Below are 20,005 nucleotides of genomic sequence, written 5' to 3'. Positions count from 1 at the left end.
GCTACTACGATTCTTAAATATCTCAAACCAACCTTTGTTGGCCTTAAATTCACCTATATGAGCACTAGTTCCAAGTATTTTTTTCTGTTCACCTGGGTGTTAGTTGACTGGTGCAGGTCGCATCCTGGGGCACAAGATTAACCCCTTGACTGTCGCAACCCCCAATCCTGAGGTGTCTCCTGGTGCCGCAAATTTAAAAAAAAAAAATTATTTTTTCTTATGAAATGATAGAGAATCTTTTCCCAATTGTAATTACACCAAAAACCGAAATTTGATGCAAAACTGACGGAATTACGCTCTCGCAAAGTTAGCGACCTCGGCAATATTTACAAATCGGTGATATTGCAAACTTTGAGCCCTATTTTCGGCTAATTCCATTGTTCCAGTTGACCAAACTTACAGCTATTTCTTTAGAACTCCGTTTTTTTCTATCGATTGAGTACAAGAAACTGCCCATTTACCAATTTCAACTACTCAATAACGTGGTCAGAAATTTGCAATTTGGCCAATTTCACGAAAATTAAAAAATATGACAATTTCAAAATAAGGTCCAGAATGAACAATGCAGACATTCCTGGCTCTAAAATAACATTTTCTTTGTTCATCAGTCATGTCTCCAGGCCCCTCTGATATTACTCTTGCTTTCTATTTTGAATTTTTATTCAAACAAAAAGTAGAAGATTTACTGTTACGCAGACTACTGCAATACTGTAATAATTGTATAAATAACATCAACCCATTCATGACTGCATATTAGGATGGCTAGTTGGACATTTATTGGACAATGACATCATTTGTTTACTTTTGAACATCAGCAAAAATCAAACATTTCCCCTACTTTGAGCTCTATTTCCAGATTCTTTTTATAGTAAAATCAATCAAATTCACCTCTATTTCTATAATATGTTTTCCATTCTATCAAATGAAACCAAGAAAACGAGAATACAACCATAAATACTATACGAAAATAGACCACAAAGTCGGCATTTTAATTAAAAAAAAAACGGTCGGAGTTTTTTTTTTCTCATTGTGCACTGCGTACTCCAGGATTTTTTTATATGGTGCACACTGACCACACAGACCCATTCTCTCACATGTGGGCCTACCAGCTTTCTCCTGCTTGATTTGAAGCCGCTAGAGTTTATGAGTATATATATGTCAAACACGGTACCTCGTAAGACGTATATATACGGCCGAAACAGTCAAAGGGTTAAGGACCCAAATGGAAATAAGTCAGACAGTCCTCGATGACACACTGACTTTCTTGGGTTATCCTGGGTGGCTAACCCTCTGAGGTTAATTGTTTCTCGGTATTCTCGATAAGCCCATGGTGGCTTATATAGCAGTTACAAGCACTAAAAACACTGGAATAATACAAAATTTATCGAATGTATGTGTGCAACCATCCGCCCTGGCTTGTAAACAATGTCACACTAGCTCGGCTGAGGCGCTCAGGCCAGACAGACCAGACGGCCGCGTTCGGGACGAATGATGTAAGCAGAGTTTTTCAGTGTAGGTCGGGGTCAAATTTTTACGCTGACAAGCATTGTAAGTTGGTATTATCATAGGTTGAGGCCATCGTAAGTCGGGGGTTCACTGTACTTTATCATACCTTAAATGCCCTGTTTTTTCTCTTAGTCATGTAAATCTCTGAACAGAAAAGTTTTCATGCCTCAGTCACTACTTTAAAACTTTCAAGGTGAGTAAACTCAGGCAAGATCACATTCGAATATTTTTGAACACAAATATTAGTAGCATTCTATTAAAAAGGTACTTCATAAGCACGTGCTATGACAGTAAGTGTGAACAAAACACTGTGCACCTCTATAAAAGCTGTTTTCGTGAGTCTTTTTATCACTATTTAAAATTAATTTACTTTCTCAATTTCTGTTTTATCTTACCTTAAAGCTCATTGAATCCTCAGAGTAAGTGATGGCAGTTGGAACATCTGTGAGAGACTGATACCCAATACTGGCATGTTGAAGCTGCTCAAAAGGTGTAATATCTAGGTCAATATTCATGGTACTCATGAAGTCCAGATGCTCTGAAGAGGAAAAAATCTTATATAGAAGCAAGAACTATGCAACAATTAACATGTAACATGCACAGTAAGCAAAGAAAATATTTTTTTTTTCAACAAGTCGGCCGTCTCCCACCGAGGCAGGGTGACCCAAAAAGAAAGAAAATTCCTAAAAAGAAAATACTTTCATCATCATTCAACACTTTCACCTCACTCATATATAACCAGTGTCTTTGCAGAGGTGCCTAGATACAACATTTTAGAAGCATATATTAAGATATATAACATCCCTCCAAACTGCCAATATCCCAAACCCCTCCTTTAAAGTGCAGGCATTGTACTTCCCATTTCCAGTACTCAAGTCCAGCTATATAAAAAAAAACAGTTTCCCCAAATCCCTTCACTAAATATTGCCCTGCTCACACTCCAACAGCTTGTAATGTAAATCTTTGATTACCATGGAAACCCTAAAACAGAAATACAAAAAACTGACTTTCTCTAAATTTTAGTATGTATATTTTAATGAGCATAATTCATAGTGGATAATCTGAGAAATTGCATGTGTTTATTTCTTCCTATGATATGATGCACAAGAATATAGTTACCTATGCAAGAGGATGAAATGAGGTTTTGCAGTCTGCCGGTACGAATTTTGAGGCCGTCGCAGTATCCAGTCTTCAGCATTGCTAATAAATCCAGTAGCTCACGAAAGTGCACATCCCTAGAAAATAAGAATTTTTTTTTTCAACATACCAGCTGCCTCCCACCAAGGCAAGGTGACTCAAAAAAGTATTTTTTTATACAGCTTTTCTTCTTTTTATACAGAAAGGGGTTACTAGCTCCTTGCTCCCAGTATTTTAATTGGCTCTTACAACACGCATAGCTTACAGAGGAAGGATTCAAGAAAGAATACATATACAGTAACTAAAATAGCACAGTCTGAGCCAAGTACATCAAAACTCAAGAGAAAAGGCTTCATGACTGGAGAAATTTTGCAAACAGATCCAAGAAAGGCTATTATGAATTTAATTGTCATGGCAATTTTTTTCCCTTGCTCCCTCCCAGATTTTTTTTTACATGCTTGGTGTCTCCCACCAAGGTAGGGTGACCTGAAATAGAAACACTTTCATCATCATTCACACTATCACTCTTGCTAGAGGTGCATAGATATAACAAATCAGATATCCCTCTAAACAGCTAATATCCCAAACCCCTCCTTTAGAGTGCAGGCACTGTACTTCCCACCTCCAGGACTCAAGTCTGGCTAACCAGTTTTCCTGAATCTCCTCCCATATATCTGTAGGAAACCCATCTTTACATACCTCATATGCTCTTCCCTTATGAGAATGCAAACTGTTGGGCGACCTGATAACCTCCAATATTTTCCAACAAAGTGCAGTTCTGTTTTAATGTCGTCAATAAGAAGAGCCATATCATGAGAGAGGTAAAAGTCACTAACTTCGAACACCAGAGGATAGCACAGCACTGTCTGGCCACATACACGATATATCTGTCAAAAAAGCATGGTATTGTACTGCACTCTAATAGTACATAATAGATTTCAGTATTCTGATGCATATTTTACTATCATCATTAAGAAAATTATCTTTATAAAATAGCAGTTTTATAAAAGGATTATATCAGTGTCACAGTATGTCACATAACAATAATATTTAGGCTAAAATATTAAACTGAATTTCTTAGGGATCTGTAGACATCTTCTAGATACGTTCTGAAAAAAATATGATTACTCGGCTAGCTTACGTTAAACTTTTTAATTGTCAAACCGATTCATACCTAACAAAATTATTCACTAAATGTGAACAATAACTTACAAAATCCACAGTACATGCTTTCTCTGGGAAGTGTGAGCATTCATAATATTTTCTGGTTATGTATGGGCATGTGGTAAATACATATACTACTGACATATATACATATATATGTATTAGGAGTGGGCTGTATTATTTGTTGTTTCCATGCCAAAATGTGCAAGGATTACAAGGATATGCCAGTATGAAAAATCCATCTCCAAAACAATCACCCAGAAAAGGACACAATTTAGCATTCAAGGTTACTTTATAACACACTATCATATCAAAACATTTACAAAATCTGTTGGTAATTTTTCCTTAGATGTAATTCTTGTGTAACTAATACTGTAACTTGTTCACATGAGAGATGACGAAGTATCCCAAATTTTACTCATTTTTATAAACTACCATTCTACATACAGTAGTACATTACAGTCCAATATCATGGAGTAACATAAAGCATAGACATGTCATCTTGTTAGCAACAGCAAGTACAAACAAATTCATTTTAAAATTGAGTCTAGAGTCTAGAAAGGTTACTCTTCATTCTGTCATGATAAGGTTCCATTGGATGACCATCACAAGATTATCATGGCATTACCTTGCTTGTCCCTAACGCACCAATGGGTCGAGTTGGACGACCCTGGAGACCTAATTTTTCGCTGACGCCAAGATTCTGGTAAACTTTAACTAGTTCTCTAGGCGGCCAAATCTGCACTGGCTCTACCTCATGTGGTGTCTGAAAAATATTATAACAAAAAAAGTTAGTATTCTTGAAATCATAAAGATGACTAGGATAGGAAAAGGAATGGTTTAAAACTATAATACAGTACTGATAGAAGTGTGGCAAGAAAATAAAAGTATTTTAGAGGGGTGTTCTGAATGAAATAGTTTAATGGTAACTATTATGCTTTACAAGAAAATGTCAATCCAAATTTTCAATTTCTTGTCCTGTCCCATCATTTTGAATTGTGCACTTTTTCTCCAAATTTTTCATTTTCTTCCTTAATTTCCTACTCTCCTAAATCAGTACTAGCACTAATGTAATATTTCCACAAGCTCACTGGACAAAAATTATGCACACAGAAACAGCACCTAATTACTGTATATTACAAACAACCCATGTTATTTAAATTTATACAGCAGAATACATAAGCATCAGGTTTCTTCAACAAAAGGCAATTTCTTGGAAGACAAAATAAGAGGCCTCACATACTGTATTTACCACAGTGGTTAATTTTAATGCCTTCAATATCTCAAACCGGCAGGCCGGACTTGAGTCCTGGATGTGGGAAGTAGTGCTTGCACTCTGAAGAAGGGGTGTCAATGATGCAGTTTTATAACTGTAGTGTAAGAGCACCTCTGGCAAGACTGTGATGGAGTGAATGATGATGAAAGTTTTTCATTTTTTGGGGCCGCCCTGCCTTGGTGGGAAATGACTGATGTGTTACAGATGTACATCCCTTTAACCGAAACCCTTGAGGCCTGTGTTGTTTCGAATTTCAGAATGATTCTCAACGCCGCCACGTGGCGGCGTTGGTAATCTTTCATGAAGGGATTCAAGGAAACCGGTTAGCTGGACTGTGAGTCCTGGAGGTGGTAAGTACAATGCCTGCACTTTAAAGGAAAGGTTTGAGATATTGGCTGTTTGGAGTGACATTTAAACTGTCGTATTCAGGCATGTCTGCAAAGACAGTGATTATGTGTGAAAGATGGTGAAAGTGTTGAATGATAGTGAAAGTGTTTATTCCTTTTTTTGGGTCACCCTGCCTCGGTGGGAGATGGCTGATATGTTGAAAAAAAAAATATTACTCATATAACCCACATATGAATACATATAGCAAGCTCAATCCCTTATTTTTTACCACATCACTTTGTCTAACATTATGAAGAAAATACAAACCCACCTGGGTCTGGATACCGTATGTTGCCATCATTGCTTGCAATCGCATACTCTCTGCGATCAGGACAACTTGTACTACCAAGTCACTTGCTGTTCCCTGTAACAAAAATCATTTAAAATAACCTAAATCAATGCATATAACATTTGGAAATTTTAAGCCTATCCTTCTGGCACTGGTAATATTTTTCATGAATTGAAATACAGTTTTATATTGGAATCTTAACACACAGGAACAAAGCTTCATTAACAAAGCCTAATTGTTTAACATTTAATACCTTTAATGTAGTAATGTCACATACCTGTGGTGAGGTAGTACTACTAATGTAGAAACTAAACTATGATGTTGCTAATTCTGACATAAAGTTTAAGAATCTCAGTATTTCATATCTTACATTAACAGCAGTATACATTTACACATGCCACCTCTGTCTCTTTTAGTTTATCTGATTTTCAAGAAAATGCTAACCTGAATTATTTTTTAGTATACATATTTGAAGTACTTTCCTCTCCACCCTTTATAATGGTATAAAAGTAGATCATGCACATGATGCAAGTGACATACACAAATTTTACAGGTGTACACCAAATGTTTCTGTGATACTTCGTTTATTAGTTAAAATTGCCTTTGAAAAATAGTCTTCAACCGTACTAATCATTAGTGTATGTCCTTATATCCTCCTCTGCTAATTAACTTGACAAACTATTAAGATCATAAAAATGTTAGCAGAAAAATCCATAGGAATGATTCAAAAGTGACACACAATTTGGAGAGCAAGCTTTAGATGACATTTCAGGTCATCCTGGGTCATTGTCAAGTCGCAAATGGTCCATAATAGGGTATGGGACAATGGTCCAGGGAGAACCAAAACATTTCTGAATATATCCTTTTCCAAACTGTGAGTTGTTACAGCCACAGTACTGTGACTTCTACTCTTCAAAGGAATGACAAAAATAAATATCAAGGTCACATCAGTTTCATGTGAGGATAAGACAGTCTGGGGAAGTACAATACTATATCAGTACTATATCAGAAGTGAATGTAGGATATCATAAGCAATTCAAAACCTTGTGAAGATATACACACTAAGTATGAGATTAATTAAGTAGCATTTAACTAGTAACAATGAAATTCAGTAAGAGAGGTATTGTATATTACAAGCCATAAGTCGACCTAAGCCGTATGACTGGGAAAAAAGACAGGAGGGATGAAGGAAAGAAATGGGGAAGATAGGATGAAAGGATGGGATGGATGAGGGGAAAGGGATTTATTTCATTGTAATAATCAGATATGTATTTCTCTGTTGGGAAGCGGAAAAGAATTCTTCCTCCATAAGCCATGCGTGTTGTAAGAAGCAACTAAAATACTGGGAGCAAGGGGTTGGTAACCCCTTCTCTGTATAAATTACTAAATTTTAAAAGAAAAACTTTCGTTTTTCTTTTTAGATCACCCTGCCTTGGTGGGATATGGCTGGTTCATTAAAAAAAAATAAGATATTTGCATAACCCAAGGAATAAATTTGGGGTATACTTTCAGTCATCATGGATAGCAGCAAATTAGTTTTTTTCTGCATCAGCAGTCAACATATGCGGGAAACAGTGATAATGTTTACACGATATGAATTGTTTATTACCTTGGGAGTCACAGGTAGTAAGTGCTATAACTACTTGCTGTATTTTTGCTACATTAATTACACTGAAAACAGGACAAATGATACTTAGTTCTGCTCCTGTAGCTACAAATGGCAATTTACAGCAGCAATTTGTATTTTACATAAAATATTAAGATATGAATAAGTAAACACTGCTATTTAAAGTCATTCTGAGGGATGAGTTACCATTTATCAGGGAATATATTTTGTATGCATGTATATAAAACTGAGAAACAACTGTAATGCATAAAGGAAATCTTGCATGGGATAACTTGGTGCAAAACTAAAAAAGTTGTCTAAAAAAAACACAAAATATAAAAAAATAGTCACTGATGTATTTATTTTATTCATGAAAAGCCCTAAACTCACTGACTTCTTTATCAAAAGACTGTGCTGAGAGGAGGAGACTTCTCCCACCATACAAGTGACTCAGCTCAGGAAGAGGGAAGAGAATGAGAGGAGGAAATATGCCAAATTATCAACAAAGAAAATTTTATAAAAGATCATAGTCGGACTTGAGTCCTGGAAATGGGAAGTACAATGCCTGCACTTTAAAGGAGGGGTTTGGGATATTGGCAGTTTGGAGGGATATGTTGGGTATCTCTATACGTATATGCTTCTAAACTGTTGTATTCTGAGTACCTCTGCAAAAGCAATGATAATGTGTGAGTGTGGTGAAAGTGTTGAATGATGATGAAAGTATTTTCTTTTTGGGGATTTTCTTTCTTTTTTTTTTTTTTTTTGGTCACCCTGCCTCGGTGGGAGACGACCGACTTGTTGAAAAAAAAAAAAAAGAAAAAAGAGTAGGTTTATTCTCCATTGGGAAGTGGAACAGAATTCTTCCTCCATAAGCCATGCGTGTTGTAAGAGGCGACTAAAATGCCGGGAGCAAGGGGCTAGTAACCCCTTCTCCTGTATATATTACTAAATGTAAAAGGAGAAGCTTTCGTTTTTCCTTTTGGGCCACCCCGCCTCGGTGGGATACGGCCGGTGTGTTGAAAGAAAGAAAGAAGAGTAGGTTTATACTTTTTCTAAAGTTTAATTATTTTTTGTCTCCCATATGTTAGCTTGGGGTCAGTTAACAGCTCACTGAAGTTCTTATATCCTAGTTAACACGGTTGTTGTTATTTACCAGTCATCACCAAAATTATCGTTGTGGTATCCTTGTTACAAGTCCTTGTAGCTACTGTAGAAAACTTTTCTCATGCTATCATTATCTAATGAACAATTAAGGAAAAATGGCAATGGAAATCTAAAACGAAAACTAAAATATAATTATTTGACACTTGACTCGAGGAATGTCAATAATGCAAAAAGCGCTTGCGCGATTTGTTTTAATAAGCATTAAGCTATGCAAGCAAATTTTTGATATTAATGAAATAAATACATGCCTCTTCTCACTGTGTTCAATGCAAAGTACATTGTGTAATGTATGTATATGTAGTAGACTAAGCAAAGACACAGGTACATGTAATTTCTTAACTTTCACTAGGGTACAAAAATTGAAAATGCAAATTTCATAATTGCTGATTCATTATGGTACAGTAAGTCCAACACATTCACGAGATCATCATTTGCAAAATTCCATATCAGTATTCTAATTAGATGTTTATTAGTTGATTAATATAATTATGCATAAATAAGGTCTGGGAGGTGCTGTTTGTACCAGGATCAATACCTTTGATGAGTTCCAAGAGTTTTTCTAATCCAAGGTGAAGGCAAGAGCTTTGTAAATAAGCATTCTTGCAATAAAAGTTATTAAAAAAATGCTCAAAAGTAATAAACAGGAAATGGCCTCCATCCAACTAACCATGGCTTCCCTTTCTATTTGATGCAATACCTAAAATATAAAAATGGACTAGGACGTCTTCCAGTAAAATACATGCGTGCCACCAATGAGGCATGCCATAATAAAATGAGTTAAAGAATGCTAATAAATAAATGTGTGATAATGAAAATCGTTAACTACATCCATCCCTAGAAAGGACGATTGACATACAGGTGCTCCTCGACTTACAAAGGTTTGACTTATGATATTTCGACTTTATGATGGTGCAAAAGCAATTACTTGGGATATGAAACTTGGGATAATTACCCAGCATGAAGGTGGCAAGTCCCTAACTTGTATACAAGTTTTTACTTTTCAATACTGGTATTTAGTTAGTTACAGTAATTATTTGTTTATGGAGGGCAATCAGGTCTGATCTGAAGGAGAAGAGCAGATCCAATCCCTTGAATGAAGAGCCTTTCACAAGAGACAAGACACCCACCCAACATTGGTGCAGAAGATCACCAATGAGGAGAGTGGTGGGGGGCATATTAGTCTAGCTTGGTGCTATTTCTAACTAGTAACAAGAGGGGTTCCTCCACAGAAAACAATTTTACCTAGCTTACTAGCTAGTAGAACACTAATGCTGATCCATCTGTAACAGCAATTCTCTTAAAAAAAAAAAAAAAAAAAAAGTCATATTAGAAAAACGAGCAATCTTACAATAGCAAAAGTCATCTCAAAAAAGATAGGAGTCTTATAAACACAGCATTTGTTTTAGAAAAAAAAAAGCTCATAAAAAAAAAGAGCAGTGATACAACGCGTAATCTCACATACAAGCAGATTACAAAATTAGGCCCTTTCAAATATACTACTACAATTCACCACTCAATTCATAAAGAACATTTCATAATTAAAATAAAAATAATTTCCTGTCAAAAGCCTAAAGACCATCATGTTTCCCGGAGGGGCAAAACAGGCCGTAATTTCTCAGATTAACAGTCTTCACCTACTTCAAGAAGCCACTCTTGAAGGCAACAATTGACTGTATTACAAGAAAATTCAAGTTGTGAAGTGAAGAAATGAAGAACTCTAATCACTTCTATTGAAAAAAGGATACTGTATGTATATAAAGGCCTTTCTTAATCACTCTGATTAGTTTAATGACACCTAATGTTTTTTGTTGCAGTTTTTTCAATAAACTAATGGTATGTATAATGATGATATACAGTGGACCCCCGGTTAACAATATTTTTTCACTCCAGAAGTGTGTTCAGGTGCCAGTACTGACCGAATTTGTTCCCATAAGAAATATTGTGAAGTAGATTAGTCCATTTCAGACCCCCAAACATACATGTACAAACGCACTTACATAAATACACTTACATAATTGGTCGCATTCGGAGGTAATCGTTATGCGGGGGTCCACTGTATTGTGTATATTTAAGACATGGGGAAGTGGAAAAGAATCTTTCCTCTGTAAGCCATGCGTGTTGTAAGAGGCACCTAAAATACTGGAAGCAAGGGGCTAGTAACCCCTTCTGTATAAATTACTAAATGTATAAAAAAAAGATAAACTTTATTGCTTTCTTCTTTTCAGGTCACCCGGCCTTGGTGGAAAACGGCTGGTATGTTAAAAAAAAAAATTAAGCCAAGGCTGCACTACATAATATTTTTTTTTAACTTACCAAGCTTTTCCATTAAGGCATGGCAACTCAAAGAAGAAATGCATATTTTTTTTTTGTGTGTGTGGGTGGGGGGGGGCCACTGCCAAGTAGGAAATGGCCAGTGTTAACCCTTTGACTGTCGCGGCCGTATATATACGTCTTACGAGGTACCGTGTGTGACGTATATATACTCATAAATTCTAGCGGCTTCAAATCAAGCAGGAGAAAGCTGGTAGGCCCACATGTGAGAGAATGGGTCTGTGTGGTCAGTGTGCACCATATAAAAAAAATCCTGGAGCACGCAGTGCATAATGAGAAAAAAAAAAACTCCGATCGTTTTTTTTAATTAAAATGCCGAATTTGTGGTCTATTTTCATATAGTATTTATGGTTGTATTCTCGTTTTCTTGGTCTCATTTGATAGAATGGAAAATATATTATAGAAATAGAGGTGATTTTGATTGATTTTACTATAAAAAGAATCTAGAAATGGAGCTCAAAGTAGGGGAAATGTTTGATTTTTGCCAATGTTCAAAAGTAAACAAATGATGCCATTGTCCAATAAATGTCCAACTAGCCATTCTAATATGCAGTCATGAATGGGTTGATGTTATTTATACAATTATTACAGTATTGCAGTAGTCTGCATAATAGTAAGTCTTCTATTTTTTGTTTGAATAAAAATTCAAAATAGAAAGCAAGAGTAATATCAGAGGAGCCTGGAGACATGACTGATGAACAAAGAAAATGTTATTTTAGAGCCAGGAATGTCTGCATTGTTCATTCTGGACCATATTTTGAAATTGTCATATTTTTTAGTTTTCGTGAAATTGGCCAAATTGCAAATTTCTGACCACATTATTAGGTAGCTGAAATCGGTAAATGGGCAGTTTCTTGTACTCAATCGATAGAAAAAATGGAGTTCTAAAGAAATAGCTATGAGGTTGGGCGACTGGAACAATGAAATTAGCCGAAAATAGGGCTCAAAGTGGGCGAAATCGCCGATTTGTAAACAGTGCCGAGGTCGCTAACTTCGCGAGAGCATAATTCCGTCAGTTTTCCATCAAATTTCGTTTTTTTGGTGTCATTACAATCGGGAAAAGATTCTCTATCATTTCATAAGAAAAAATAATTTTTTTTTTTTAAATTTTGCAACACCAGGAGACACCTCAGGATTGGGGGTTGCGACAGTCAAAGGGTTAAAATATGACAATATTTGTACACCTATGTCACAGACAGGAAGTCTTTAGCTTTCAAAAGTCCTCTTAACTAAAGACAAAGCTAGTCTAGATAGTCATCTATCCAATTAATAGCCAGACCCAAGGTTTTAAACCTGACTGAGTGCCGCATACATCTTTCCCAGTGCCATATGTTCATTACATATTTATTATATTTAGACAAGATACATAAATTATTTTAATAGAGATATTATATAATAAACAATAATTATTATTAGTCATCATCAATGGAATTCTGATCATTAAAATTACAAACAAGGTGTTTATTTAATATTACTGCAGCTCAGACAAATACACAATACCCAGGTGAATTATCCTATACAATGTAGTAATTTATCATTCACAGTACAGTTTAATGTTGCATTTTACATGAAACAAACTATAAACTAGCTAAGAATACAATACAAATCCTTTCATGCTAATTATCAATGCAGTATTGTACAAGTACTTTTACTAGAGCAGTACAGAAAATCTACCCATGCACTACTTATCTAGTTCATAAACTTTCACAACTTCTAAAGTTTTTAGAAATTCAGCAGAGGCATTTTATATACAGCATATATTAACCGTGAGCATGATAAACAGTGATGGAAATGGGCTTTAAGAAGTAGGGACGCACTTGGGACAGTGGTGTAACTAGGCAAGGATGTGTGCACCGAGAGGTGTATGTCTCTCAGTGTGAATATGCACTGATTAAGTATTCTTGACTGGTGGTGAACTGTTTACAAACAGCCTTAATAACTCACTGCTTGGAGCTCAATTAACCAACCAACCACAGCTATATTTTTTTCTTTTTCTTTTTCTTTTGAAGAGGGGAGCAAGGCAAGCACAGTGAACCCTTACAGCTAGTAGTTCTGGGAAAAGGTAGCTCTTTAAACTCTTCCAATTGCTATTACAAATATTTTTTTCAAATCTGACCAATTGCTCTTCCAAACTTTTTAAAAGTCTGACTAATTCCAAGTTTTTTAAATCTGACTAATTTTAAAGACATTTTGTGAGCATACAAAATGGAAATTTGGACATCTAAGGTTAACATTGCTTCCTTTGCCATCCTTTCCCTAGTTACATAATACACAGTTTTTACATAGGGGAACAAAATAAAAGTTTTCAATTACTGTACTGCTCTTGTGGCTTTATTACTGACATCATAATTGACTGGTAGAAACTTGACATTAGTGCAGAAATCAAACATCAAAAAATGGATACATGGATACACATGTCATGTATCTCCCATTTCCATTACTGATGATAACCAATGCTAGAGAGAGAGAGAGAGAAACCACAGCCACTATTTACACTACACTACTATTACCATTTACAGAATCAACACTGGTGCGTACTTACTTTGCTGTTCTTGCTCTACAAAGGGATGAAAGAAAAGCAAGATTTTATGAAATTCTTGTAGATAATTCACATCGCATAGGGAAAATGTAGATAAAAGTAAGTACAGTAATGGTTTAGAAAGAAGTCAAAAAAAATCTGTCAATGAAAGGTACCCAAATATGAAGGAACTACACCACTCTTTACCAGCAAGAGTACGTAACAACACATGAGCTCATACCACTCAAAATAAATTCTGAGAACACACTCACAAAAGCACCATGCTCACATATCACAAGTGAAGACAGTATAAGTAAAATGATGCAGGCAGACCCCTATTAACTCCACTGAAGCACCTGGATGACTAGTGAACACCTGACCACCAAGAAAAAATAGCAATGGTGGATAGGAAATTTTTTTTTGACAATAGGGTTTCAAATAATTCCTTGCATAAATAATTATATAATTTGCAATTCACCAATAACCTGTAATTAGGAGAAGGTTTTTTGATGAACTGTTCCAGCCACGGTACTGTGACTTTTTAGTCTTTATAATTTGCAGTTCCTTTCATTATTACAATGAACATTATTCTATTACATGTATTACCATATTATAAATCCTGTGGCAGACTATAACTAAAACTCGCATGGATCATACAGCTGCGGGAGACTGTAAAACCAAGGCATATAAACAATGTTGATGGGGAAAGGGAATGAAACAACCTTGCATAGTAAAGTACAATATTTTAAATATTTTGTACGAACTTAAAATTTTTTTTCGTATATACCTGGGAGAAGGGCAGGGGAGGGGAGAAGCAGGGAAAATGGGAGAAGAGGGAGGGAGGTTTTAAAATGTTCCATATTTTATCTCATTTTTATTATAATGATTCATGTATTAGAAAGTGTAAGGTAACTTCTGTTTTTCTTTTATAATGATAATAATAAAAACATAATAATAAACCTAAGTAGTAAAAAAATAATTTCCTAATGTAATGGGATGGGGCTAATTTGTTTTATAAATGTTTAGAATTATTATTATAATCATAAAGTACTAAACCAATCATATGCTTAGAAAAGCCTATATTATGTACCATATTTTGGGCAAAAATAAACTGGAGTTAAACTACGTATTGCAGAGAGGGAGGCAGGACACAGACCACAGTGATTTCGTTTTTGTGATTAACTATTTGTAGTTACAGGAGCAGAGCTGAGCTCATGGTGTCCTGCCCTCAGTGTTTAATTTGTCATATAGCTGTCTAAAGCAGGTGGCCATTAACAGTGACTGTGGTGTATGAATATTGTTTTGCTATGATCGTAACAATAACGGACACTTCTATAACGATCAGCCTTTGTGACCCAGTGGATTTTGTCAGACAGTATTTCCAAAGTCTGTTAAATAGAGGGTTTACTGCACTACCACCTCCTGAATCCCATTCCAGCAGTCTACCACTACATGTTCCTGGGTTTTATGTGGGTTCACTTTATGGGAATTCACTACTATGCTATGTCTCATTTCCATTGGCAATTCCATATTTGTGATACACATTTCCAGTATGTCATCAGTGCAGTCTGCAAAGCACATTGACAATTCTTATTATACAGAATTAAGTGTTCACAGTCCGACTGAGCTAGTACAGCTGCCATGGACCTGGAATATATCAACTACATAAAACAACAGACACTTATACACTATTTGCAGATGCAGTATCTTTTAATATCTTTACGGAATCACTTGCTTCTAAGTTTACAATTGTGGCCTCTTTTTCTTTCTTTCGATGGTATTAAAAACCTTTCCTTTCTACCTACTCATATTATAATCACAGCTGTGGAGTAGGTTGGTAGACCTATCAAATGACCATGAAAAATGAAACCTCTCAGTTTATTTTTTGCACTATGGCAGTATTGTTTATCTTTAATTTCTATCTCATGAACACAAAGTAACACACTATTACTTACATTCAGTATACATACACACACCTTTACTTTCCTATGTGCTTCTTAATAGTTCTTAGTCCTGTAATACTTCTTTTTCAACCTATGAAGCCTGGTATGAGACTGGGCCTTAGGAAAGCCCAAGAATCACTTAATAGATAACGTAACGGATGGAAAGCACTAAACCTGTGTTAGTCATTCAGTGCATAGAGTGAAAGAGGCTTGATCCTCTTTCTGTTATTTTTGAGATAGAAACACTACTATTGCAATCAGGTTTTCCTTCCTTCTACCTTTTCATGACAAATTATTTCATTATCTTAAGTAGTTATTACACTTCCTCTTTTTTTCTAATCAACCAACAATGACATTTTCAATGTTGCAACCTATCTTTTTAATTCATATTTTGTATTGTAGCCTGTTCAAAGACAGGAAGACATAATAACCATAGATAACATCACAAAACTATACGAAAAATAGATAAAGAATATTTCTCAGTGCCCTCAAAAGAGAGAAGAAAAGGCACACTTTTAAATCAAGGAAAAAGTACTGCAAAAAAAAAAAAAAAGTATATTAGAAGGTTTATCTTCACAGATTTAGTGGCAGAACATGCAAGTGGGGCACATGTTTGGAGGATCATCTGAACCTTTGTTTCTTTTTTTTCGAGTCACCCTGCCTTGGTGAGAGATGGCCAGTGTATTAAAAAAAAAAATTTGAAAATCATAATGACAATGTAATCACTGAAGACAAGATACCATGAGCATAAATCTATTCCTACACCTAAGAAATAGGTAACTGTACACAATTAGTTTCAGATTACTCAAAATTGCATTGGATAACAAGTCTTTCTGATTAAAATGTTTATTTAAAGACACCCCAAATATAGAATTTTAATGAGTGAGGCTGAAATATTCTGATTTGGTCATCCAATAAGATTCAAGTGTAAGTGAAGAGCCTTTTTTTTCATTAGCAAAAGTTTTTGATGACTGGAAGCACTTATAGCAACGTTAATGTGCTGGGCATTGCATGGGTAGGATGAGGGTGCCACAATGTATAACACTAATGGAGGCAAAGACCAAACTAAAAATTAAATCTAAATGCACCCTCTCCTTACCTTTAAAAAGTACCTTGAACGCTGGGTAAAACAAGAAATTTTCAGCTTTAAGCAAGCAGATATTAATGAGAAAATATTAAAATCATGCTTAATATAAAAAAAAACTTAAATCATTCAAAAAATACTGTCGGGGGGGAAAATCACTTTAAATTATAAAAAAAAAAGTATCGGTAATCAATTCGACCAGTTAAGAATATAATTGATTATCAATACCTGCCAGATAAGAAAAATCAATATTATATAACCAGAGGTATACAAAATGTACACAAACCTACGGTAATATGAGAAAAAATTATATTATCACACAACTCTTACAAGGGTTCAAATATCAGCCAGTGCACGACTATCTCAGATGTTAGTAAAGTATGGAGCCATAGCAAGCTACCTGTTCCTAGTGCTAAACAAAAATAAAATCTAATTAAAAATATGATAGTAACCCACGTTTTAATATTTCAGGAGTAATATGGTAATATTAGCAACAGCTGTGTCACATTACTCTCCCAGAACTGTTATAATGGTCACTTTTATTAACTAATGATATAACAAGTGACACATCGGTATTAGATTACAGACTGCAAAGTATTTCGTGAAAAATAAAGGCAGCCACAATAAAAATGAGAAAAATCATGTCACGAGTCAAATGTCTCAAAGTGATGCACCCTAACTACCAATATTTTTATTTGGTTTTATAGAGAGCAAAGAGAACTCCATGGCTTTTATTGAGGATCTTGAGTAATGAGAGGAGGAAGAGGAGGACTGATGATGATTATTATGGAGGTGGTGGTGATTTTGATGGTGATTTTGATTTTGGTGGTGATGGTGGGTGGTGAGTGGTGGTGGTGGTGATGATTATGATGATGGTGATTATGATGGTAAAAGTGATATATTAAGAAATGAATATGATATGATGAGATGATCATATGATAGTGCTTCATTTACAGAATGGTAAAATTATTAAGGAGAGCACTTCAGCAAGTTTGTGTAGTGTTGCCACTAATTCTCACACACTTTTAGTTGTGGGGATTATAAACGTTCACACAAGATCTTGCAAGTGCAACCTTACTCTGAATGTGAGGGGAAAGGTATACAAGACAAGTTCTTCATAAAATGTCCTCAAGCTCCTCTTCTACTTCATTTAAAAAGTGTAGAGAATACAATAATTTATATCATAAGCTCAACTGACTACATCACTTCCAGATACCCTACATTACTCATTCCATTAAATATTAATAGCGTACCTCTTCCAAATGGATATATGAGTAAGGAGGATATACTTGTATGTTCTATAGATAACGTCAAGAACAGAAATACAATTTCAAACCAGTCTCATGAAATTCCCTTTCATAATTTTATCCCTTTTATTGTGGCTGTTTAAAAATAGCATTTACAATGTTATCTACATTTCATTTCATACAGTGAAAGCTACTTGCACCAGATGGTACTGTAGTTACCGAGTCCTGTGGAGAGGCAAGCAATAGGGTAGCATTCTTAAAATAATTACTGTCTTGACATCAAACTGTGTTCTCCTAAGGAATCAATAACCTAAATTACTGCTTATTAAAAATATCCATCAAGAATTCTAAATAAAGATAAATTAAATAAGCAATAAATATGCTATCATAACCCATTCACAGCAGTAGACTTTAAACTATGTCATGTCCTGTTCAATGCATTACACTGTTTTTTTTTTTTTTTTTACTTTTGCAGTACAGCAGTTCTTCAAAATATAAGTGTATAAACATAGAGAATTTGTTCTAAAGTTTTGGAGGACTTGAAAGAAGAGTACTTACCTATATGTATTTGCCTATAAGTGGCTGCTGGGGCCAAGTTCTTGGACCTGCCTCTCAACTTGCCAATTGCAAGATTCCTTCTCTCCTAGCCTCATGGGACCTATAGTACCTACTCTTAAAACTATGTATGGAGTCTGCTTCCACCACCTCTCTGTCAGGGTCATTCCACTTCCCGATCACTCTGAGATTGGAGAGAAACTTCCTGACGCACCTATGACTCATCTGTGTCTTTAACTACCAATTGTGTATCCCAAAGTACCTGTTTCCCACCTCTCAAACAGTCTGTCCCTGTCTTCCCTGTCAACTCCTCGGAGTATTTTATATGTTGGTTCTGTATCTCTCCTGGTCCTCTCCTCCAAGGATTCAATGCAAGATTCAATGCTTGCATTTTGTAGGATGAGTAGAGATGTTGCAGTTCAAAGCATCATTTGAATTGTGACTTTCATGCATGTCTGGCCAGGTGGACAGAGAATGAGTGATGGTGAATTTGTTTCATTCTTTGGGTCACCCTACCTTGGTGAGATACAGCTAATAAGCTGGAAAAATATACTGCTGACTGCATACCCTCCCTAGTAGCCACATTTTTAAAAGGGCTAGGCTCAATTCAACACTACCACAGGAAGAAAAATGACTACAGTGTATATGGGTTACCTGCAGTGAATGGATTAATACAGCTCAAAGTTTGCATTTTGTGTGAAGAAAAAAATATGCACTAATTTTTTAATTTATGAAGGAAATAAATCTCTGTAAACTTAGAAGCTCTTGTTCTCAAATTAAAAATAAAACTGAGCTGCTTAATGATTCAATACTATCTGCTACAGTTGAAATAAACAACACCTACCACTTCACAATTTAAATCACACTGAAAACAGTGTTACTATCAACATGCAGAATTTATCAAACTTAATCTTCAAGACCTAACTGGCATAGGAATGAATGGACCCAAATTTAAAAGAAAGGGAACATATTTGATAATATAATTAGGGCAAATAAATTCAACTGCTTCCAAGTACAGTATTGTTATCTATTCAAAACATGTGAGATACATATCTTGATCAGTGGGATTTTTCTTTAAAGAAATTTAAGTCACAGGGCATTATGTAAGCAAAACAGCCTTGGACTCACTAATGCTAGCTATTTTTAGGGACAGAAGAGCCTAGGCAGTCTGGTTAGCTCTATGTATAAAACTAAAAGCAATAAAGTATGAATGATGAAATTACCATTCCATGAAGCAGGGAATTTGTCTACAACATAGGCATAGTCCCACCATGACAGCCAGGACACTCTTAACTCTAAGGTTTATATATACATATATATATATATATATATATATATATATATATATATATATATATATATATATATACATATATATATATATATATTTTTTTTTGTTTTTCAACAAACCGGCCGTACTGCTGTCCTGCCAAGTGAGTGTAAAACGAAAGCCTGTGATTGTTTTACTTGATGGTAGGATTGCTGGTGCCCTTTTTTCTGTCTCATGAACATGCAAGATTTCAGGTACGTCTTGCTACTTCTACTTACACTTAGGTCACACTACACATACATGTACAAGCACATATATACACACCCCTCTGGGTTTTCTTCTATTTTCTTTCTAGTTCTTATTCTTGTTTATTTCCTCTTATCTCCATGGGGAAGTGGAACAGAATTCTTCCTCCGTAAGCCATGCGTGTTGTAAGAGGCGACTAAAATGCCGGGAGCAAGGGGCTAGTAACCTCTTCTCCTGTATATATTACTAAATGTAAAAGGAGAAACTTTCGTTTTTCCTTTT

General features: G+C 35.3%; 1 protein-coding gene across 6 annotated transcripts in view; it reads right to left on the bottom strand.

Moving 5' to 3' along the window:
• Positions 1-20,005, bottom strand: part of LOC128692845 (probable phosphorylase b kinase regulatory subunit beta) — an 80,816-nt gene that overhangs the window by 39,437 nt on the left and 21,374 nt on the right. For 3 of the 6 annotated variants that reach the window (XR_011392892.1, XM_070092092.1, XM_070092091.1), the window contains exons 12-18: positions 16,421-16,441; positions 13,403-13,417; positions 5,742-5,834; positions 4,436-4,573; positions 3,343-3,530; positions 2,626-2,741; positions 1,902-2,044 (exon numbers count right to left, since the gene is read on the bottom strand). Coding sequence is in view for 5 of the 6 variants with exons in the window: in XM_070092092.1 (XP_069948193.1) it covers positions 1,902-2,044; positions 2,626-2,741; positions 3,343-3,530; positions 4,436-4,573; positions 5,742-5,834; positions 13,403-13,417; positions 16,421-16,441 (714 nt within the window). In the remaining variant the exon portion in view is untranslated. The remainder of the gene's footprint in view (positions 1-1,901; positions 2,045-2,625; positions 2,742-3,342; positions 3,531-4,435; positions 4,574-5,741; positions 5,835-13,402; positions 13,418-16,420; positions 16,442-20,005) is intronic. The other 3 variants (XM_070092093.1, XM_070092094.1, XM_070092095.1) reach the window with 3 other exon arrangements.

The sequence above is a fragment of the Cherax quadricarinatus genome, chromosome 38, assembly GCF_038502225.1.
Source record: "Cherax quadricarinatus isolate ZL_2023a chromosome 38, ASM3850222v1, whole genome shotgun sequence".
NCBI classification, from domain to species: domain Eukaryota; kingdom Metazoa; phylum Arthropoda; class Malacostraca; order Decapoda; family Parastacidae; genus Cherax; species Cherax quadricarinatus.
Note: the sequence above shows the minus strand (reverse complement) of the source record. Positions and strands in the feature narration are given on the sequence as shown.